Here is a 23874-nt window from a genome sequence, read left to right on the forward strand (position 1 = left end):
TATATATATTGTAGCTTAAAGTAGTGTTGTGGTGTTTGCATTGTTGTAGCTTTTGCACTTGTGTTTTGTCTTAAATGTGTGTTGTGGCGTTCATAATTGCATTGACCTTTCTCAGCCACCGTAGTTTCAGGCCAATTTGGAGTCGTTTGGGCCCCACCTTTGGTGCAGTACCACCTGTGACCGCTGGGTAGCACAGGAGTGTCATTGTAAAAGTGCGGTCTTTGGCCCATTCCGAGTTGACATTAAAACAGTGAGGATGCTAGTCAGAACCTCACTCTCTTACCTTACGCCTAATGAGTCGTGCTGGGCAACGAGCTGACAACCTTTGGCTCGAGTTTTAGCGCTCTTGTAAGTCAAGTTGCCGACCCCTGTTTAATATCCAGGCAGGTACAAGTAATGAATCGCATGTTCATAGCCTGAATAAAGGTAACGTGTGTGCAATACTAACTTTTTCCACAAGATGGCGCCAGTAGATACAACACTAACCACTTCAATGGCATCACGCGGTTTATTCAAAACACTAATAAAGAATATTCAACTTAATGCTCCTGCAGATTTATTTGGAGTTTTACCAGCATTGTGATGAGGCTGAAATTGTTGCACATACGCTTCAGTGGAACACTTTACAGCAAACCTTATGAGTTGGGAGTGCATATCCAATTCCCCAGTTTGTTTGAACGCAGCATAACTCACTTTAGACGAATGAGTTCTTTTTCTAAGGAGCAGTTCTTTGAAGGCCTCTTTGCATCCTCAGCACATTTAAAGCACATATTGTAATGTACTCTTTTTTTATCACTACTATTGTACTTTATATTATACTGTAGTTGTTACCATTGTTCCCCCCATTTTATGTTTTGCAGTTGTTACTAACAATACTGTAGTTTTGTTTTTTACCAGTTATGTTACTGTGGTGTTTTTCAGTTTTTACTACCAGTATATTATACTGTATTTTTTGTTGTTTGTTTTTAAAAGTTATTATGTTATACTGTGGTGTTTTTCAGTTTTTACTAGTAGTTTATTCCATTGTACTTTTTTAACAGTTATTGTATTTTATATCATACTGTAGTGTTTTATCAGTTATTGTATATTTTGTGTATATATCTTTTTTTTAGTTTTTACATATATACTATAATTGTAATGTTTTTACCAGTATATATTTCATATCATACTGTGGTGTTTTGTATTTTTTTTTACCAGTATACAGGTATTAAAATGTAGTCTTTTATCAGTACTGTATATTGAACTTTATATCATACATTAGTGTTTTGAAGTTTTTACCTTTATATTATACTGTGGTGTTTTTTCCAATATATGATATTTTATATTATATGATATTGTATATTATACAGCAGTCTTTTTACGAGTATTATATTTAATGGTACTGTAGTGTTTTTATCAGTATATATTCATTATATTATATTGTAGGGTTTTCAAAAGTACTAGGTATTATAGTGTAGTGTTTTTATCAGTACTGTATAATTTATTTGTGTTTTACCAAAAAATCAGCACTGCCGCCAATAAAGACAAATGAAAAAGTAGAAAAATACACGACATATTTTTGATTGTTTTTTTTTTTTAAACATGCTCAGCTCATTCAAAGAACCCATTTTATAGTGTACTCTTTGTATCAGTACTGTATATTACATTACTTTTTGGCTAATACCTTTACTTTAGTGTGAGCACTAGTACTGTATATTATACTGAAGTGTGTTTACCAGTGTGTGGTCCAAAAAGTACCCTTGATGCTGTCATGTAGACTTTTAGTAACAACTGTTCTCTACTACTGTAGCTTTAAGGCTAATAAGCTGTCTCCAAAAAGCACAATTGCGCACTATATCCACATATTTACAAATACCACATAACTCTGTACTTGTCCAACCTTTTAAAAACATATTTTGTATCACATATAACGTAATATTGAAAAGTTACTACATTTTAGCATATTCACTGAAGAAAGGAAAAAAAACAAAGACCAACTTACAGCTCCCAGTTCCCATGCCGAGTGACACAGTGGGCAGAGCTCTGGGGTTATTTTAAGATGTGTAGCGAAGCTTGTTTTCCCTTTCATGACGTCAAAACGTATATCCTGATCGGCGCTCACAGAGAGGCTGTAGGGACACACGCTAGTTAGAACACCGATAAAAAGTCATTGGTCACGGCCGCCGAGACATCCTGGTGATGATTATTCAAATACTAATAATGAAGAGAGTTATTTCTGCCGCGCTCATGTGGACTGCTCAGAGAACCAGGCCAGCACGCGGGCTTTGTTCTCCGTCACCCACTTGATGTTGGCCGAGATCCTCTCGATGGTCTGCTGCAGGGCCAGCTTGGCCGAGCCGAAGCCGATGTGGAGGTTGTCTTCTCTGAAGCGCTGCAGCTGTTTCACCAGAAAGGGACACAACGTCAAGATGATACAGTATTATCTGCTCGCAGTTGCAACGCGGTGGTTGTTTGAGCACACTGCAGCCAGTCCTGGATAGTCCCACTCCTTACTGCTTCGGTTACATGCAGGATTCTCACGGGAATGTGGCAAAAATACAAATCCCAAGACCAGTGAAGTTGGCACGTTGTGTAAATGGTAAATAAAAACAATACAATGATTTGCAAATCCTATAGACTGAAAAGACAAGATATTTAACGTTCGAACTGGAAAACTTTGTTATTTTTTGCAAATATTAGCTCATTTGGAATTTGATGCCTGCAACATGTTTCGAGAAAGTTGAGGAATGCTCATCAAACACTTACAAACCCCGTTTCCATATGAGTTGGGAAATTGTGTTAGATGTAAATATAAACGGAATACAATGATTTGCAAATCATTTTCAACCCATATTCAGTTGAATATGCTACAAAGACAACATATTTGATGTTTTTGCAAATAATCATTAACTTTAGAATTTGATGCCAGCAACACGTGCCAAAGAAGTTGGGAAAGGTGGCAATAAATACTGATAAAGTTGAGGAATGCTCATCAAACACTTATTTGATGGTGAACAGGCAAATTGGGAACAGGTGGGTGCCATGATTGGGTATACAAGCAGCTTCCATGAAATGCTGAGTCTTTCACAAACAAGGATGGGGCGAGGGTCACCACTTTGTCGACAAATGCGTGAGCAAATTGTCAGGTTCAAACACTGACGACAACTATTGAACAGACAAGAAGCAAGGAATCATGCAGAGACAGAGTTAAATTTAGCTCAATGAGGGGAGACGTTTTGGGCTGTACTCTAGTTACAGAAACAAACCTACGCTCTAAAGTCCAGCCCACGTGCTCCTCTATTTATTTGGGAGGTCCCTGGTTACATCACTGAGGCCGCCTCTAAAAGGAGTGGCCACACATTTCGTGCAAAGCAGCTTCCAGAATGCACAATACGTGACGGAATGTGCTGGGGCCTTGTGCTTCGTCTGCGTGCTGTCTTATCTTCGTTGAGGTCCTTGAAGTCCTTGGCTGTTAGTGGGCTCAGACAAACAAAATATCTGCGGCGAGGCAACCCCTCATATGCCGTGACTGATAACAAGTTTTGTCCTTGCACAGATGGAAAAGTACAACTTGAGCACAATAGCTAATAACTATAGCAACAGCCTTTAAGCATAAATGTTGTGTGATAACTTACACATAATTATTCTAACACAAATTGTCCAACAGTTTAAGAACAACATTTCTCAACCAGCTATTGCAAGGAATTTAGGGATTTCACCATCTATGGTCCGTAATATCATCAAAAGGTTCAAAGAATATGGAGAAATCACTGCACGTAAGTGATGAAATTACGGACCTTCGATCCCTCAGGAGGTACTGCATCAAAAAGCGACATCAGTGTGTAAAGGATATCACCACAGGGGCTCAGGAACACCTCAGAAAACCACTGTCTGTAACAACAGTTCATCGCAACATCTGTAGGTGCAAGTTAAAACGCTACTATGCAAAGCCAAAGCCATTTATCAACAACACCCAGAAACGCCGCCGGCTTCACTGGGCCCGAGCTCATCTAAGATGGACTGATGCAAAGTAGAAAAGTGTTCTGTGGTCTGACGAGTCCACATTTCAAATTGTTTTAGGAAACTGTGGACGTCGTGTCCTTCGGACCAAAGAGGAAAGGAACCATCCGGATTGTTCTAGGCGCAAAGTTGAAAAGCCAGCATCTGTGATGGTATGGGGGTGTATTAGTGCCCAAGGCATGGGTAACTTACACATCTGTGAAGGCACCATTAATGCTGAAAGGTACATACAGGTTTTGGAGCAACATATGTTGCCATCCAAGCAACGTTATCATGGACGCCCCTGCTTATTTCAGCAAGACAATGCCAAGCCACGTGTTACAACAGCGTGGCTTCATAGTAAAAGTGTGCGGGTACTAGACTGGCCTGCCTGTAGTCCAGACCTGTCCCCCATTGAAAATGTGTGGCGCATTATGAAGCCTAAAATACCACAACGGAGACCCCGGACTGTTGAACAACTTAAGCTGTACATCAAGCAAGAATGGGAAAGAATTCCACCTGAAAATCTTCAAAAATTGGTCTCCTCAGTTCCCAAACGTTTACTGAGTGTTGTTAAAAGGAAAGGCCATGTAACACAGTGTTAAACATGCCCCTGTGCCAACTTTTTTGCAATGTGTTGCTGCCATTAAATTCTAAGTTAATGATTATTTTCCAAAAAAAAAATAAAGTTTCTCAATTCAAACATTAAATATCTTATCTTTGCAGTCTATTCAGTTGAATATAAGTTGAAAAGGATTTGGAAATCATTGTATTCTGTTTTTATTTACCATTTACACAACGTGCCAACTTCACAGGTTTTGGGTTCTGTACAGCCTTACCTACTGTATCAGTGTCTGTCTACCGGGTCATTGAGTTATTCAGACACATAAAAGTGTTTATTACTCGGCTGATGTTTGCTGTCACGTACCTCCTGCAGCTCAAACTCTGTAGTGAAGCGCATGGCGATGCCGCTGATCAGGTTGGACATGGAAAAGGATCCTTTGCCATATCTGAAAACATGAGTAAAGATAGGTGGTGGATACCAATATGTTAGGACGTTTTATTTACAATATTTTAAATTCAGTCGTACTTTGCCACATCGCGCTTTAAAGTTGGCAGCTTCAGTCTACTGCAGATATTTTTAAAGCATACTCTACATATTTTTGCCATCAGTTCATGATTTTCAAGCATAAACATGGCTAAATGAACTAGAAATATCAATACTAACGTAGTATTGGACATTAGATATGACCAACCAATCAGATCACGCTGTCCAGTATCGTGGCCACTGATTGGCTGAGCCTCAGGCAGTATTATTATATTGGAGTGTATGTGGGTGTTTTTTCATGTCTAATGTTTAAAAAAAAACATATTTTTTAAAAATGTTTTTGCTATTAAAATGTTTGATTTCTAATCAATACTTCCTACTTCGTGGAAATTAACAGTATTAATTGACAGTTAAATTAACAGCAATAAACGAGTATTTCATGTAAATACAAAATATTAGCATCAACTTTTTCTTTTTACAATATTCCTTTTTGCGTTTTTCATATTTTTCAAGTGTTTTTGTTCTGAGGGTAAACTAAAGTTGAAAAAACACTCTTTTGGGCCATTTCTATGTGATTTATGTACCTTAAATGCTGCAAACAACGCCTTCAATTAACCCAGAGGCTCTCAATTATTTTCTGCCCGTTACAGAAACTTTTTCATGCCACTCTTGAAGTTAATGTTATCTTTTTTTTTTTAATCTGTATGTGCAAACATACTCATTTATTATCACTAAAGATATTTTTAATTGAGTACAGCTGCAAAATAAGCCGCCCTGGGGCCAAAGAAAGTTGTGAGTGCCAGCACATTGATAGAGAAGGCGAGAAACACTATTGAATAAAACAACAACAAAAACTCGTAAAGTACAAATGTGGCGTCCACGAGGCTCTCCTCTGCACAAACAAGAGTCTTCAAAAGCGTTATTATCATTTGGGCACCTAACGATTTGGTCTGATTCCTGATTTCTGGGGTGACGATTTGATTCAGAATCGATTCCCGATTCAAACCGATTCTCGCAATATATTGTTTGGTAAAATAATTATAATACAACTTTTTCAAAACAGGTTACATGTTGGAAAATAGTCTTCTGGTTGCATCGAGATGGCCTTAGAATGTATTTTCAAACATGTATTCTTATTAAAAAAATAAAAATAAAAAACTTTTATTTATTTATTCATTTTAAATCATTTTTTTGGGGAAAAAAAACTGCTCCGGTTTTCGCGGAACCCTTTGGAAAAGGATTACTACCGATACAACTTTTTCACTTCCGATACAGTAGCCTTAAAAATAGTCTGATCCCAATATTGTTTCGATACGATTTTAGCAGGAATCATACTATATACTTGTATTATTTTGTACAGTGGAATGTTAGAAAATATGTCATCTTATGACATATTTAGCTTTTGATGTGGAGTGACAGTCACCTTTTAAATTAAAAATAAGGGCATGAAGCAGTGAGTTGAATGGTGCAGACACGTTTGTTACTGAATACTTTTGAGTACACTTCTGCCTTGGAGACTTATTATGTACGTGATATGCAACTATAACTAATTGGTACTTGTTTATATTCGCGGATGCCATGTTTTGAACTGCGCTATTGTTCAATTAAGGACACTTATTACGAATGTGTAGCTGGTGTGCTTAGCTGTTGTGTAGCTGCTAGCTCCTAGAAGCCTATGACTAAAATAGAAGAAAAGAGCAACTTTGTGTGTTTATTGGAGGACATTTCGATTTTAACTGCCTGTCAAATTTCGGAGAAGTAAAGAGGACTGCTTGTATCGGAGATTTTAGATTCAAGTCGATATCATTTGATTGTTTTTTTGCCGCTTTTGGACAGATACACTATCAATGGCGGCTCGGTACAGTCCTAATCACTACCAAAATCCAAGGTACTACTAGAGATGTCCGAAAATATCGGCCTGCCGATATTATCGGCCGATAAATGCTTTAAAATGTAATATCGGAAATTATCGGTATCGTTTTTTTTATTATCGGTATCGTTTTTTTATTTATTTTTTATTTTTTATTTTTATTAAATCAACATAAAAAACACAAGATACACTTACAATTAGTGCACCAACCCAAAAAAAACTCCCTCCCCCATTTACACTCATTCACACAAAAGGGTTGTTTATTTCTGTTATTAATATTCTGGTTCCTACATTATATATCAACATATATCAATACAGTCTGCAAAGGATACAGTCCGTAAGCACACATGAATGTGCGTGCTGCTGGTCCACTAATAGTACTAACCTTTAACAGTTAATTTTACTCCTTTTCATTAATTACTAGTTTCTATGTAACTGTTTTTATATTGTTTTACTTTCTTTTGTATTCAAGAAAATGTTTTTAATTTATTTATCTTATTTTATTTTATTTTAAAAAACAACAACCTTATCTTCACCATACCTGGTTGTCCAAATTAGGCATAATAATGTGTTAATTCCACGACTGTATATATCGGTATCGGTTGGTATCGGTAATTAAAGAGTTGGACAATATCGGAATATCGGATATCGGCAAAAAGCCATTATCGGACATCCCTAGGTACTACTGTATACTGTTTTTGATAAAGCACTTATAAGAAGTGATAGTCATAGTTCTAAAACTTGACGAGTTGATTGAAGTGAGAGTTCACCGCTGGAAAATGTCGCTCCATCTCGCTCGGACAAAGTTCCAGGCCAGGGGCGCTCCCACGTTGTTCCTGGATATGGACACGATGGTGGAGATGGCGTCCTGCTTGCGGATCCTCGCCGGGTCCAAGGTGTACTCCAGATACCTGGCGAATAGGTACGTTTAAAAAGGCTGCACCGTGACGTCCGAGCACGAGTGCTGCATATACCTGTTCAGAAGCCACGGCACTTTGGTGCAGGCCAAGGCCGCCCTGAGTCTGGACTCCTCGGCTGCCAGGGTGGCGTTCTTGAACATTCTCCAGACAAAGTCCCACTCCTCCATGCCGCCATACTCGATGCCGATGCGATAAACTGTGCTTCTCAAGTCGGGCTGAATCCTGGTCAACAGAAACATATTTAGTACGCACCTCATTTTTTATTACACTCCATCTACAGAGAGTAAACATGGATATACTTTAGAGTAGTCTGTGTACAGCTTGTATGGAAGATTTACAACAGCTGGCAACACCCGTCAGTCGCAGGAAAATGTTCTCCACAGTCAAAAATGGCGGCGGTAGCATCATGGTCAGGGGCTGCATGAGTGCTGCCAACAGGAGGAAGCTGCTGTTCATTAACCCTTGAGCAACCCTAGTACCCAAAACGAGCATTACATGTGTTCCTTAGTTGATATAATTGTTCAGTTAGAAGGTTAGTGGTCTGAAATTCCGCCAGGTTTTTTTTACACATTTTTTTTTTCCTCAAATTGCATTGTGGCTTTGACTGCAAAGTTGTTAGAATTGGATACAAAAATAAACACACTTTTCCTGAAGACCTTTTTCGGCCCCATTGACTCCCATTACAACTGCTACTTTGTAAAAGACTGTAATCCTGGTATTTTACGATGCTTTTTCCATGAAGACCGAACAAATCTCCCTGACGAATGAAAAACTGGATAATATTGTTTTGATGTAATCGCGCCCCTTAAACACCAGATGGCGTCAGAAAACCACGATGCATAAGTTTCAGAGCTTTGATGAGTTAAACTGCCATTAACTCTAAAGGCTTAGTTGGCCACATGTGTGGACAGCACCTTTTAGCTCTTATTTCCAAAATTGTGTACACTACTGAATTGGGGTCTTATGTGCTTATGTGGACACTTATACTGCCATCTGGTGGTGTCAGAAGAGTATAACATACAACGGAATTTGGAAAAAAAAAGTCTAAAAATAACAATTAGCATGTCACTAAACATGAAGTACACGTTTGTTACTTATGGACTAAGTACATCATATCAATGGATGATTCTTAGTTTTTATTCTAATTAGGGTCTAATAAGCCCAAATAGCAAAGAGAAATAAAAAAAAGCATGTAAACAAACAGCTTGGGCCTTAAGAGGTTAAACAGATGAAATGTAATTAAAATTATGTTACATTATTATACCGTTTATAATACTTGTATGAACTCAGTAAACTCAACCAAGTCCTGCCGGCTTTCTCTATCATTCTTGCTCAGTAGGACCTGTAAAAATTATATTTTTTGTCTACTAGTCTAATGTATCAAAATCCATGTTGTTATACTCATTCAAGGCTGTAATTACCCAACCCAAAATATTTAACTCTGCAACTTATTTTTGTCAAAACATTTTTTTTAAACTGTAAAAAAAAAAAAACATTAAAAACTTTATATCAATAGATATATCTGAAGTTGTTTCATGCATTGAAAGTACAAATAAAAATGTATTGCTGATTTATGAGACTTTTATGAGCAGGTCCCTTTTGGGTCCCAAGAGTAAGTGTGTATAGTCAATCTAACGGTTAATGGTAAACATGAATTCCAACATGTACTGTACATGTACCCCTTATCCAATACATACTGTAGCAATTTAGTATCACATATTTGATTTGATTTGATTTTTTATCAAGGATCACCATTAGCTGGTTGCCACAACAACCCACTAGTCTTCCTGGGGTCCACAAACTCAATATAATTACAATTAAAAACATAATTATAACTACACAAATACAGAAACAAATAAAAGCATCAATAAGAAAACAAGCAAACAATTTACAGTCACAGAATAATAATTACCATATAAATATAACTACACAATACAAAACCAAACAAAAATATTCCAATGGTTGAATCATTGGAATGAATCCAATATTCACTTCCTGTCCTCATTGTGTAACACAATTTACAACAATGAATACAACAGATATCTTAGTAATTATTTAAGTCACTTATGGTTTACCTATGAGATGAATAATCTCATTTTCAAGAAAGTTAAAGATGTTCGTCAACATTCTTATTTCTTGTACTTTGTAAACACTTTGTTTCAACAGCCTCCTAAAATGGATCATATCAGTTAGTTTTTTTACTTCTTAATCTAGTCCATAAATGAATTCCATATACTGATAAGCTAAAGGTTTTAAGTGTTGTACATGCATACAAATGTTTTCAATTCGATTTTTCTCTGAGCTTATATTGTTAAGTAAAGCATGATTGCCTCCCTTTTTTTCTTTCTGAGTTTAATGAGGCATAGCAGCCTGCAGCATATCATGCCTTGTCATCTTGACACTTTGTTCCAAGATCGTAGCCTCAAACTGTCAATAGCAACAAAACTAGCAACAATCCATGGTCTTTTGGCAGGATAATTGGGGCCTGGATAACATCCAGCATGGTAGCATCATGGTCTTGGGTTGCATGAGTGCTGCGGTTCATTGAAGGGAAACATGGATTTCCAATTTCCATTTTTTTATAATTATTATTTTTATAGTTAGTTTTTCATACCTCACTTCACCCTATCCCCTAAATTTAATTAGATTTAAAAAATAATTAAATTAAAAATAAATATATTAAATAAAGGAAAATAACAGTCTGATGTATTAAAATGAATACCATAATGTGTTTAGACTCATTTTCATTGGCTAGTAAGTGTATACTACTACACAGCTGTACACTGACTGCTCTGAAGTGTAGCCAGTAGGGCTGCGAATCTTTGGGTGTCCCACGATTCCATTCAATATCGATTCTTGGGGTCACGAACAATTCGATTCAAAATCATTTTTTTCCGATTAAACACGATTCTCGATTCAAAAACGATATTTTCCCGATTCAAAACGATTCTCTATTCATTCAATACATAGGATTTTAGCAGGATCTACCCCAGTCTGCTGACATGCAAGCAGAGTAGTAGATTTTTGTTAAAAGCTTTTATAATTGTAAAGGACAATGTCTTATTAACTGTTTGCAATAATGTCAATTTGTTTTAACTATTAAATGAACCAAAAATATGACTTATTTCATCTTTGTGAAAATATTGGACACAGTGTGTTGTCAAGCTTATGAGATGTGATGCAAGTGCTATGTTTAAATTGTAACTAATATTGATACTGTTGTTGATAATATTCATTTTTGTTTCACTACTTTTGGTTTGTTCTGTGTCGTGTTTGTGTCTCCTCTCAATTGCTCTGTTTATTGCAGTTCTGAGTGTTGCTGGGTCGGGTTTGGTTTTGGAATTGAATTGCATTGTTATGGTATTGCTGTGTATTGTTTTGTTGGATTGATTAATTAAAAAAAATAAAATAAAAAATAATAAATAAATAAAATAGATTTTTTAAAAATGAGAATCGATTCTGAATCGCACAACGTGAGAATCGCGATTCGAATTCGAATCGATTTTTTCCCACACCCTTAGTAGCCATGTTTACGTCCCTTGCTTGCTGAAATGTGAGGGCTGTACTGGTTTCTTACGGGTTACGATGGGGATCGTCCATCCACCGCTGGAACCAGCCTTTGGTCAGCTCCCTGCAGCCTGCCACGCCCGTAAAGCACGCCACGTGGACAGCATTGATCAGATTGTACCTGAGGCCGTGGAGAATGTCAGGTAAGACCGGGTGGAGTGGAGAGTCAGGCAATTGTCCGGTGAAACGGTTTCCTACTGGTCGGTGATTCTTTCAGGCGCCGTGGTCCAGTTGCTCGTCACGGCTTCGAAGTGCTCAAAAAGGGGTTGGATGAGTTTCCGGGTGTACGCCTGGATTGAAAACAGCACATCTGGGAATCAAGACCTGGAGTGTTGGTTTACTGTCAGCAGGGAGGCGGTAAGAACCTGTAGAGGCCCGTAGACTGCAGTGCGGTCAAACAGGACGAAGTATTCGTACAAGTTAGACAGTGCCATCTGCCAAGGGAAGTATTCTCTCTCCTCAGTCAAGTACTTGGTGGTCCTCAGGGCCAACGTGGTGTCCAGGATTTTGGCTCTACACGAGGCAGAGAACTTTCACTTGCTTTTCTTAAGGCGTCATTATGCTACAGCGTAGTCACTACTACTCAGTGGCCTAGGGGTTAGAGTGTCCGTCCTCAGATCGGTAGGTTGTGAGTTCAAATCCCGGCCGAGTCATACCAAAGACTATAAAAATGGGACCCATTACCTCCCTGCTTGGCACTCAGCATCAAGGGTTGGAATTGGGGGTTAAATCACTAAAAATGATTCCCGGGCGCAGCCCCCGCTGCTGCTCACTGCTCCCCTCACCTCCCAGGGGGTAATCAAGGGTGATGGGTTAAATGCAGAGAATAATTTCGCCACACCTAGTGTGTGTGTGACAATCGTTGGTACTTTAACTTTATTAACTTTTCTATGCTATCTTTGCTATTAGCGCATGGCCTGCAATCCCCTGCCAAAACACTAAGGGGCAGTATTTTTTCTGAGAGGGCCTAGGCTATTTATCCGGTCTAAAGTAGTGACCAATGGCGAAATCATTGTCAAAGCTGGAACAATCTGTGTGGAACATCGATCACTTTGTGGCTCTGAAACTGATGATACTAACAGTATGTTGTAATCAGCGGTGTACTGATCCGATATTGTTATCAAATATTGGTCCGATATCAGCAAAAAAAACAGGAATGGCATTGGAAAGTTTCCAGTAACAAACGTGTCCGCATCATTCAGATTGCTGTGTCATGAGCTTAACTTAATGAATTATTGTGGCCACTAGGTGACGCCAAACTAACAATTATCACTCCACTTCAACTGAAAGACAGCATAAGTCCATTCCAGACGGTTATTAATTAATAGGTCAGTGCTTTTCATGCCTGCTATTGTTTTCTGATTGAATAATTGCACTCACTCAAGCTTTTTTTAACATTATAAACTACAAAATAGGGATGTCCGATAATATCGGCAGTCCGATATTATCGGCCGATAAATGCTCTAAAATGTAATATGGGAAATTATCGGTATCGGTTTCAAAACGTAAAATTTATTACTTTTTAAAACGCCGCTGTGTACACGGACGTAGGGAGAAGTACAGAGCGCCAATAAACCTTAAAGGCACTGCCTTTGCGTGCCGGCCCAGTCACATAATATCTACGGCTTTTCACACACACAAGTGAATGCATGCATACTTAGTCAACAGCCATACAGGTCACACTGACGGTTGACGTATAAACAACTTTAACACTGTTACAAATATGCGCCATACTGTGAACCCCCACCAAACAAGAATGACAAACACATTTCGGGAGAACATCCGCACCGTAACACAACATAAACACAACAGAACAAATACCCAGAACCTCTTGCAGCACTAACTCTTCCGGGACGCTACAATATACACCCCCCGCTAGCCCCTACACCCCCAACCCCGCCCACCTCATGCTCTCTCAGGGAGAGCATGTCCCAAATTCCAAGCTGCTGTTTTGAGGCATGTTAAAAAAAAATAATGCACTTTGTGACTTCAATAATAAATATGGCAGTGCCATGTTGGCAATTTTTTCCATAACTTGAGTTGATTTATTTTGGAAAACCTTGTTACATTGTTTAATGCATCCAGCGGGGCATCACAACAAAATTAGGCATAATAATGTGTTAATTCCACGACTGTATATATCGATATCGGTTGATATCGGAATCGGTAATTAAGAGTTGGACAATATGGAAATATCGGATATCGGCAAAAAAGCCATTATCTGACATCTCTACTGCAAAATAATACAAATATGTATGATTCTTGCTGATATCTCATCGGGACAGCAAAACCAAAAGTAATGTAGCGGACCAATCACAGCCATTGTGTTCAAAATTTGTTGCCGGAGCAAATTACATCAAGGTCTGTCGGAGTGCTTTCAGGGGGAGGAGCTAATACGCATGTAGCATAATGAAGAAGCCTTTACACTTTAATTTTATAATTTGCTATAACAGATGTTTTTACCTCGCTAGTTTGAAGGCGTCGTCCATGATCTGACCTCGGTTTATGGTGGGAATAGTCTAGAAGAGGAAAGAGACACATGGCCACGTTTATGGATGTTTACGTCCAATTATTTACCGTCGTAACAACAATCAAAGAAGAACGAAGGCCTCCAATGTTTACGTGATAGCGTGTGGCTGTTGGTAAGGAGACACATTTTATACATGAGAGACTGAGGGCAACAAGAAAAAAATGAACACATTGTTCCTGCATTATTAGTAACACTCCATAGTCTCCACTTTGCTTAAAATAACAGTACCATTGAGGATCTACTGTACTTTCTTCCTAGTGTGTAGCTGTGAGGAGAGAAAGTTTAGCCTAGAGGAGACTAAGGGCATGGATAATACTTGCCAACACACACGTGTTAACGTTAGCTTAACCTGTTGCTCGGGTATTAATGATACTCCACAGTTTTGCTGTAGCGATCTGTTTTTTTGCCGCCCTTAGTCTCCTGTTAGATAAATGGATCTATATGGAACTCTGGCTGACCAGGTACTACAAATAATACATGTTATTCGGTAATATAATGGTTTTTGCCAAAGCAACAAAGGTAAGTAGCGCCATGCCAAGCTGAGCTTACCATTTAGTAGAAACCTTGTTTCTCCTAACTCGGGGGTCGGCAACCCGTGGCTCTAGAGCCGCTTGTGGCTCTTTATCACCGCCCTAGTGGCTCAGTGGAGCTTTTTCCAAAATGTATGAAAATGGAAAAAGATGAGGGAAAAAATATGTTTTGTTTTAATATGGTTTCTGTAGGAGGACAAACATGACACAACCCTCTCTAATTGTTAGAAATCACACTGTTTATATTAAACATGCTTCACTGATGAGAGTATTTGGTGAGCGGTTTTGTCCTACTAATTTTGGCAGTCCTTGAACTCACCATAATTTGTTTACATGTGCAACGTTCTCCGATGCTGCCACAGAATGACGTGTTTTATGCCACTCCTTTGTCTCATTTTGTCCACCAAACCTTTTATACAGAAAGGTGAGCTTTGTTGATGTTATTGACTTGGAGTGCTGATCTGGCACATTTTGTCACTGCATGACTGCAATCTAATCAATGCTAACATGCTATTTAGGCTAGCTGTATATACATATTGCATTATACCTCATTTGTAGGTATGTTTGAGCTCATTTATTTTCCTTTACTTATGTCATCTGTGTATTAAATTTATATTTGCATGTCTCATGACACATTATCTGTATGTAATATTGGCTGCATTTCTGATAGTTTGTTCCAGACCACAGCAAACGTTACACAGCGTGCCAAAGATTGTAATAAATCCATTACAAAATGACAGCTTGCTGTTTCCTTTAACTTGGACATACACATTCACTCATTCAGTCATTTCCGGGAGTTATCACATCTTCTGAGAAGCCTCCATTTTACTAATGTTTCCCAATGTTGTAAAAATGTGTAGAATAAATATTACATTTCAACATTTCTATCAACGAAGATTAATGTCAGCCTATGACACTTAGTCATTTTGATAGTAGGCTATTATAGCTAATATAGACACTTACATCATGTGTTGCCTTTATTAAAACACTTATATAAGGCGTTTAATTTTTTTGCGGCTCTGGACAGATACATTTTTTTGTATTTTTGGTCCAATATGGCTCTTCCAACATTTTGGCTTGCCGACCCCTGTCCTAACCCAGAGTTAGTAAGGAGGTGTTGTATGTAAATGAAGATAAATTCACCAGGTGGTCTGTTTCGAGCACGGAGATGAGGCCATTCCAGTTGTCAAGGTCGTAGTTCACCCTGAAGTAACCCGACACGTTTGTGTTGGCCAGCACCCAATCGTGTTCCGAAACCTTCATCTGAGGGTAGGTGTCTGTTGAAAATGTTATAAAAAAGGAAGTTGAAACGAGCCGTGTAATACACAAGTACACGAGTACTACAGTCACAAAAGTACCTGTCTTATGAAGGAGCCAGTACTGTTGCTGTTCCACACCTGTCTTTATCCATGTAATAGGCACAAACCATGTATAACTGGGAGGAGAAAGAGCAGGTACCACTAAAAATGAAGAAATACGATGTATACAGCATGCTATGCACTCTTGTGACTATTCTAGTGCAGTGTAACTCACTAGTGTGCCGTTAGATACAGTCTGGTGTGACGTGGGAGATTATCTAATTTCACATATTTGGGTTAAAAAATATTGTTTGCAAACCAGTAATTATAGTCTGCAAATGATGTGTTGTTGTTGAGTGTCAGAGTAACCGTGTAATACTCTTCCATATTAGGAGGTGGCAGCCGGTAGCCAATTGCTTTGTAGATGTCGGAAACAGTGGGAGGCAAAATGCAGGTAAAAAGGTGTCGAATGCTTAAACCAAAAATAAACAAAAGGTGAGTGCACCTAAGAAAAGGCATTGAAGCTTAGGGAAGGCTATGCAGAACAAAACTAAAACTGAACTGGCTACAAAGTAAACAAAAACAGAATGCTGGACGACAGCAAAAACTTACTGTGGAGCAAAGACGGCGTCCACAGTGTACATCCGAACATGACATGACAATCAACAATGTCCCCACAAAGAAGGATAAAAACAACTGAAATATTCTTGATTGCTAAAACAAAGTAGATGCGGGAAATATCGCTCAAAGGAAGAGATGAAACTGCTACAGGAAAATACCAAAAAAAAGAGAAAAAGCCACCAAAATAGGAGCGCAGGACAAGACCTAAAACACTAAACACAGGAAAACAGCAAAAAAGTCAAAATAAGTCACGGCGTGATGTGACAGGTGGTGACGGTACACCTACTTTGAGACAAGAGCTATAGTGATTCATGGTTGGTTATGGTTTAAAGTCATTTCCAACAATTGCGACGACTTTTAACTGTTAAGTGAGTTTTTATTTTTTAATGATTTCTGCTGGTGGTGTGCCTCCGGATTTTTTCAACGCAAAAAAAAGTTTGAAAAACACTGTTCTGGCGTATAAGTGTCACTTGTGTTCTGTATCAAATTTGGATCTGAGCTCATCTAAAGGGTGCCCCTTGTGGTCCAAGAAAGTTTGTACCCAGTTTGTTTTCATGTTTATTCCACAATTTCCCTTGTGGATCATTAAAGTTTGTCTAAGTCTAAATTTAGAGGCAACGCAGCATATCATGCAATGTTGTGACTTTTCCCGTGGCACTAATGTACCCTTTTGATGAAAGGACCAGCGTCAAAGTACATTAAAGCATGTCATGTGACCACTCGGCTATAAACTCCGCAAACCCCCAAGTCATCTGCAGACGGTATGCCATGCACTTTCGTGACTATTCCAAAGTAAAAGTGTCATATGTGTCGGGAATTGTTGATGACGAACCCCAAGATGCAGAGATAGCGGGCTTGTTGCAGGAAAACATGGTTTTAATGTCCCAAAAAAATGCAGGGAAACAGGATAAAAGATACGAGGAACCTGGAGGGTGAGGCAGGTATAAATAGTAGCCTGATTGGCAATTGCCACCAGGTGTGTCAGGCTGCCAATCAGGGACAGGTGAGGGGAAACGAGCGCTCAGGGAGACGTGCAGGAAATGGAACCAAAATAAGAGCGCTGACAGGAAATAAAACACAAACACGGAGAAAACCCCGAACATAACCAAACTGTCAGTGACAAGCCTGACAATATTAAACTTAGACTTAGACTTCCTTTTTATTGTCATTCAAATTTGAACTTTACAGTACAGACAAGAACAACATTTTGTTGCATTAGCTCATGGTAGTGCAGGATAAAAAAGCAATAAGGTGCAGATACAAATAAAGAAATAGGTTACTGTACAGATAAATATATTGCACTTTTTCATATGCATCCACGTTTATGAATGTATGTTATATTGTCTTTTTTATTTAATATGTCTAATTTAAGTCATTTAAGTCCCATCTTAAAACTCATTTGTATACTCTAGCCTTTAAATAGACCAGTTGATCTGCCATTGATTTTATTTTCTGCTCTGCCCCCCTCTCCCTCGTGGAGGGGGGGCCACAGGTTCTGTGGCCACGGATGAAGTGTTGGCTGTCCAAAGTCGGGACCCTGGGTGGACCGCTCGCCTGTGCATCGGTTGGGGACATCTCTGCGCTGCTGACCTGTCTCCGCTCGAGATGGTCTCCTGCTGGCCCCCCAATGGACTGGACTCTCACTATTATGTTAGATCCACTATGGACTGGACTCTCACAATATTATGCTGGATCCACTCGACGTCCATTGCACCGGTCGCCCTAGGGGGTGGGGTCCCCATATCTGCGGTCCTCTCCAAGGTTTCTCATTGTCATCCCATTGGGTTGAGTTTTTCCTTGCCCTGATGTGGGATCTGAACCGAGGATGTCCTTGTGGCTTGTGCAGGCCTTTGAGACACTTGTGATTTAGGGCTATATAAATAAACATTGATTGATTGATTGATGTCTTCTATATCAAATTTGGATGCTCAGCTCAAACAAACAACAAAGTGTGTGTTTTCATGTTCAGAGGCAAAGCAGCATATCATGCAATGCCATAACCTTTCCAGTCGCACTGGCATACCCCTACGATGAAAGCCCCAGCACCATTGCGCATTGCACTCATCTGCAGGCAGCATGCAATGCTGTTGGGACTATTCACCAACAGGGAGTGTCAACTGTCTTCTCTAAATCACTTCCTTGTTTTTCATTATTTTTGGCTTCATCATGCACTGTCATAACTATTTCAATGTTATTAAGGTCTGCTATGACGAAATGAAAGTATATCAAAGCATGCGGCGTCCAAATATGCAGACTTCTCTCTTTGTTTTGGAAGCATCACAGCCTCACATGGTTATCAAAAAAAAATGTGCTTTGAGGATTCCAATGCTACAAAGTCGGGAGGAGCAACAACGTTGTCCGGCGCATACATTAACAGTCAGAGAGCAAAGAAGTATTTAGTAGAAGCATTTAAGTCCCATCTTAAAACTCATTTGTATACGCTAGACTTTAAATAGACCCCGCTTTTAGACTAGTTGATCTGCCGTCTGTTTTCTGCTCTGCCCGTTATCAGGTCACCACAGATGACGCGCTAGCTGTTCAAAGTCGGGACCCGGGGTGGACTACTCATCTGTGCATCAGTTGGGGACGTCTCTGCGCTGCTGACTTGTCTCCACTCAAGATGATCCCCTGCTGGCCCCACTATGGACTGGACTCTCACACTATTCCACTCGACGTCCATTGCACCGGTCGCCCACATCTGCGGTCCCCTTCAAGGTTTTTCATTGTATCCCATTGGGTTGAGTTTTTTCTTGCTCTGATGTGGGATCTGAGCTGAGGATGTCGTTGTGGCTTGTACAGACCTTTGAGCCACTTGTGATTAAGGGCTATATGAATAAACTTTGATTGATTGGGCTCGGGATCTTTCTGTGTGGAGTTTGCATGTTCTCCCCGTGACTGCGTGGGTTCCCTCCGGGTACTCCGGCTTCCTACCACCTCCAAAAACATGCACCTGGGGATAGGTTGATTGGCAACACTAAATTGGCCCTAGTGTGTGAATGTGAGTGTGAATGTTGTCTATCTATCTGTGTTGGCTCTGCGATGAGGCGGCGACTTGTCCAGGGTGTACCCCGCCTTCCGCCCGAAGCAGCTGAGATAGGCTCCAGCACCCACCGCGACCCCGAACGGGACAAGCAGTACCAAATGAATGGATGGATGATTGATTGATTAATACAATGACTCTTACTTGAACTGAGACGACCTCTCCACCTCAGAGTTTGGATCCACCAGGAAGTGTTTCTGGGTGATACTTCCAGTCCGGGTGTCAACGGTCACCAACGGGAAGCCCATTTGAAGAGTCCAGCGATGCATGATATCATGGACAGTGCGTGGGATATGCACGTCGGGAGTGTTGTCAACTGCCTAGAAACCAACAGGAAGAAGAAATGAAACCAAGGCATGGGAAACCCAAGACAGTCCAACCAACCTTCTGGAGGTGGTCCCACAGGTCTGAATACATGGTGCTGCCAAAGGCAAAGGATTTGAGGTAAGACTGGAGAGAGAAAGCAACATCAGAGCAATAAACCAAGCTGAGGATGGTGCAAGCTACTCACACTGAGCCCCTTGGCGAACACAGGCTCACTAAGAAAGCTGGACAGCATCCTGAGCACCGCCGCCCCCTAGAAGCCACACAAGACTTTGGTGGTACTCGGCTTCTACTAATTGCAGATGACAACATTTCATCACTGACCTTGCTGTAGGAGATGCTGCCGAACATCTCGCTGATCTGAGCGGGGCTGTTGACCTCATCTTCTCTCCGAGACAAAGGGTGAGAAGAGGCCAGGCTGTCTACGGACATCACCCTATAGATGTCGTCTAGAACGATCTGGTCTTTCTATAGACGGGCACAAAAGTGAATTTAGTAGGGTTCGGATGTGAGGGAACTGCAACTGTTGTCTCACAATGTTCCAGGTGGGCTCGGCGTAGTCAGCACCCAGGTACTCCACGTAGGACGCAAAGCCTTCGTTCAGCCACAAATCATTCCACCATTGCATGGTCACCAGGTTACCAAACCACTATAATAAAACACAAGCGGTTGGAAACAGTTTTAACCAAAATTTTTAACAGTTCTTGACTCATACAACCCTAGGTGATGATTTGTCATCCTGCTTTCCAAGCACATAATGATGCAGAACTGCAAAGTATGGAAGTATTTGTATTATCACAATCCGGTGTTGATTCTGCACTGATTGCTGGACAGAAGACGTATGGCTGAGACCTGGTGTGCGAGCTCGTGGGCGATGACGCCTGCGACTCGATATTTGTTTCCCATGGAGGATTTGGCGGGGTCGTACAGCAGGGCCGTCTCCCTATACATGACCAGGCCCCAGTTCTCCATTGCACCGGCGCTGAAATCAGGCAAAGCCACTTGATCTGGTTGGTCAAAGAATTAAAAAAAATTACTGTACAGTAAATCAACAGATGTAAAAGCTACCTTACTACTTTTTAGGACAATAAATGTGTGGACATTTCTGTGGATGATGCCTTAAAATATTTTCAGTTCCATTCACACATTTAAAAAAAACTTTAAGACCAATGTCTTAAAAAAATATATCGCTCTTGAATCAACACCAGTAGTTAAAGGCCTACTGAAATCCACTACTACCGACCACGCAGTCTGATAGTTTATATATTAATGATGAAATCTTAACATTGCAACACATGCCAATACGGCCGGGTTAACTTATAAAGTGCAATTTTAAACTTCCCAGGAAACTTCCGCTTGAAAACGTCGCGGCATGATGACGTATGCGCGTGACGTCACGAGGTCAAGGGAAGTGTTTGGACCCAATTCAAATACCTCTGTTTTCTTCGACAAAATTCCACTGTATTCTGGACATCTGTGTTGGTGAATCTTTTGCAATTTGTTTAATGGACAATGGAGACTGCAAATAAGAAAGTTGTAGGTGGGATCGGTGGAGCGGCGGACTACAGCAACACCAACACCAGGAGGTTGTGTTGTGTTTTGAACAGGATAGCAGACGCACTACAGTGAGTAAGCCCGCCGCCGCATCTAAGTTAGCTTCTGTTTTTTTAGCTTCGCCAAGCTGAATATTATTAATTGTGTATTTACATGTTCATGGTTTAATAGTATTTTTGATCTTCTGTCTATCCATCCAGTCAGGGTTTTTTTTATTTAATTTCTATCTGCATTTGAGACTGATGCTATCACGTTGGCTACGTAGCTAGGTTAGCTTCTATTTTTTTAGCTTCGAAAAGCTGAATATTATTAATCGTGTATTTACATGTTCATGGTTTAATAGTATTTTTGATCTTCTGTCTATCCATCTAGTCAGGTTTTTTTTTTATTTAGTTTCTATCTGCATTTGAGACTGCTATGCTATCACGTTGGCTACGTAGCTAGGTTAACTTCTATTTTTTTAGCTTCGAAAAGCTGAATATTATTAATCGTGTATTTACATGTTCATGGTTTAATAGTATTTTTGATCTTCTGTCTATCCATCCAGTCAGGGTTTTTTTAAATTTAGTTTCTATCTGCATTTGAGACTGCTATGCTATCACGTTGGCTACGTAGCTAGGTTAGCTTCTATTTTTTTTAGCTTCGAAAAGCTGAATATTATTAATCGTGTATTTACCTGTTCATGATTTAATAGTATTTTTGATCTTCGGTCTATCCATCCAGTCAGGGTTTTTTTTATTTAGTTTCTATCTGCATTTGAGACTGCTATGCTATCACGTTGGCTACGTTGCTAGGTTAGCTTCTATTTTTTTAGCTTCGCAAAGCTGAATATTATTAATCGTGTATTTACATGTTCAGTCACTGTGAATGTCCATTTCGCGTTCTCGACTCTCATTTTCAAGAAGATATAGTATCTGAGGTGGTTTAAAATACAAATCTGTGATCTACAATAGAAAAAGGAGAGAGTGTGGAATCCAATGAGCCAGCTTGTACCTAAGTTACGGTCAGAGCGAAAAAAGATACGTCCATCACTGCCTCTCAAGTCCTTCACTCTAACGTTCCTCATCTACGAATCTTTCATCCTCGCTCAAATTAATGGGGTAATCGTCACTTTCTCGGTCCGAATCTCTCTCGCTCCATTGTAAACAATGGGGAATTGTGAGGAATACTAGCTCCTGTGACGTCACGCTACTTCCGGTACAGGCAAGGCTTTTTTTATCAGCGAGCAAAAGTTGCGAACTTTATCGTCGATTTTCTCTACTAAATCCTTTCAGCAAAAATATGGCAATATCGCGAAATGATCAAGTATGACACATAGAATGGATCTGCTATTCCCGTTTAAATAAAAAAATGTCATTTCAGTAGGCCTTTAATAGTATGATCGATGTTTGTTACAAAACTAAATGTGGGACATAAATAATAATGGAAGTATAAGTGTTTGTATATAGCATATTATTGGTACAAATGTTTAATCAACATGTGTACAGGGATATTTCACAATCAATTGTCTATGTCTTTACTGTGTATATATTTGACCAAAAAAATACCGGTGCAGGGTACACATCCATACTCAGCACACAGTATGTTGAATGATGCGGACACGTTTGTTACTGGATACTTTCTCATACGCTTCTGCCTTAGAGACCTTTGTATGTAAGTAATATGCAACTACAATTTTTGGTACTTGTTTTATATTGACAAATTGCAATATTTTTCAATTAAGGACACTTATTCCGAATGTCTAGCGTGTGTGTTATTGTGTGCTTAGCTGTTGCGTAGCTGTAGATCCTGGTAGCCTGTAGTCTACAGCATGTTTACAATAACTTGGAATAAAATAGCAGAAAAGACCAACCTTGTGTGCTTATTGGAAGACATTTACAGTAGGAAAAGGATTCATATGCTCACGATTTACCGGACGCGTGAAACATGACGAAATGCGGGGCGCACTATCCACATCAGCCGCCAGATGGCGGTAGAGTGTTGAAAATCTTAAAATGTGTTTTGTGGCAATTCCAACTTTGACCACAGTGTCAGTTGCTATGTAGAGCTGCGCTTTCAATCATTTTCAGTGGACTGCGTTAACCCCCCTCTTCCTCTTACGTGAGATTCCACCCAGGAATGGGGCCATTTGAATCCCTTCCCTACTGTATATGTCAACTGGCTGTCCAGCTTTGCACATGTAAACGCGCTGCAGGACTGCTTATATCAGGGCACCTACACTATATTGCCAAAAGTATTTGCAATGATCAGAATCGGGAGAACGGTACATTTCGGACTGCATTGTGCCGAGTGTGAAATTTGGTGGAGGAGGAATTATGATGTGGGGTTGTTTTTCAGGAGTTGGGCTTGGCTCCTTAGTTCCAGTGAAAGGAACTTTGACTCCAGGATACCAAAACATTTTGGACAATTCCATGCTCCCAACCTTGTGGGAACAGTTTGGAGCGGGCCCCTTCCTCTTCCGACATGACTGTGCACCAGTGCACAAAGCAATGTCCATAAAGACATGGATGACAGAGTCTGGTGTGGATGAACTTGACTGGCCTGCACCCGATAGAACAGTGGTCCCCAACCTTTTTGTAACGCTGGAAAATTTG

The 23874-nt window shown here is 39.8% G+C and overlaps 1 protein-coding gene across 5 annotated transcripts in view; it reads right to left on the reverse strand.

The window, feature by feature from the left end:
• Nucleotides 1–539: 539 nt before the first annotated feature.
• LOC133631113 (aminopeptidase N-like) overlaps nucleotides 540–23874 on the reverse strand; it is a 41310-nt gene continuing 17975 nt past the window's right edge. For all 5 annotated transcript variants that reach the window (XM_062023195.1, XM_062023169.1, XM_062023188.1 and 2 more), the window contains 16 exons: nucleotides 20579–20733; nucleotides 20262–20375; nucleotides 20051–20194; nucleotides 19914–19979; nucleotides 19787–19852; nucleotides 19547–19722; nucleotides 15802–15878; nucleotides 15587–15720; nucleotides 13847–13902; nucleotides 11749–11896; nucleotides 11582–11673; nucleotides 11394–11504; nucleotides 7871–8038; nucleotides 7667–7807; nucleotides 4907–4988; nucleotides 540–2377 (listed from right to left, as the gene is read on the reverse strand). In XM_062023195.1, coding sequence (XP_061879179.1) covers nucleotides 2225–2377; nucleotides 4907–4988; nucleotides 7667–7807; nucleotides 7871–8038; nucleotides 11394–11504; nucleotides 11582–11673; nucleotides 11749–11896; nucleotides 13847–13902; nucleotides 15587–15720; nucleotides 15802–15878; nucleotides 19547–19722; nucleotides 19787–19852; nucleotides 19914–19979; nucleotides 20051–20194; nucleotides 20262–20375; nucleotides 20579–20733 — 1883 coding nt within the window. In that variant the 3' untranslated portion in view covers nucleotides 540–2224. The remainder of the gene's footprint in view (nucleotides 2378–4906; nucleotides 4989–7666; nucleotides 7808–7870; nucleotides 8039–11393; nucleotides 11505–11581; nucleotides 11674–11748; nucleotides 11897–13846; nucleotides 13903–15586; nucleotides 15721–15801; nucleotides 15879–19546; nucleotides 19723–19786; nucleotides 19853–19913; nucleotides 19980–20050; nucleotides 20195–20261; nucleotides 20376–20578; nucleotides 20734–23874) is intronic.

Source organism: Entelurus aequoreus, linkage group LG02 (assembly GCF_033978785.1).
Source record: "Entelurus aequoreus isolate RoL-2023_Sb linkage group LG02, RoL_Eaeq_v1.1, whole genome shotgun sequence".
In the NCBI taxonomy this organism is placed as follows: domain Eukaryota; kingdom Metazoa; phylum Chordata; class Actinopteri; order Syngnathiformes; family Syngnathidae; genus Entelurus; species Entelurus aequoreus.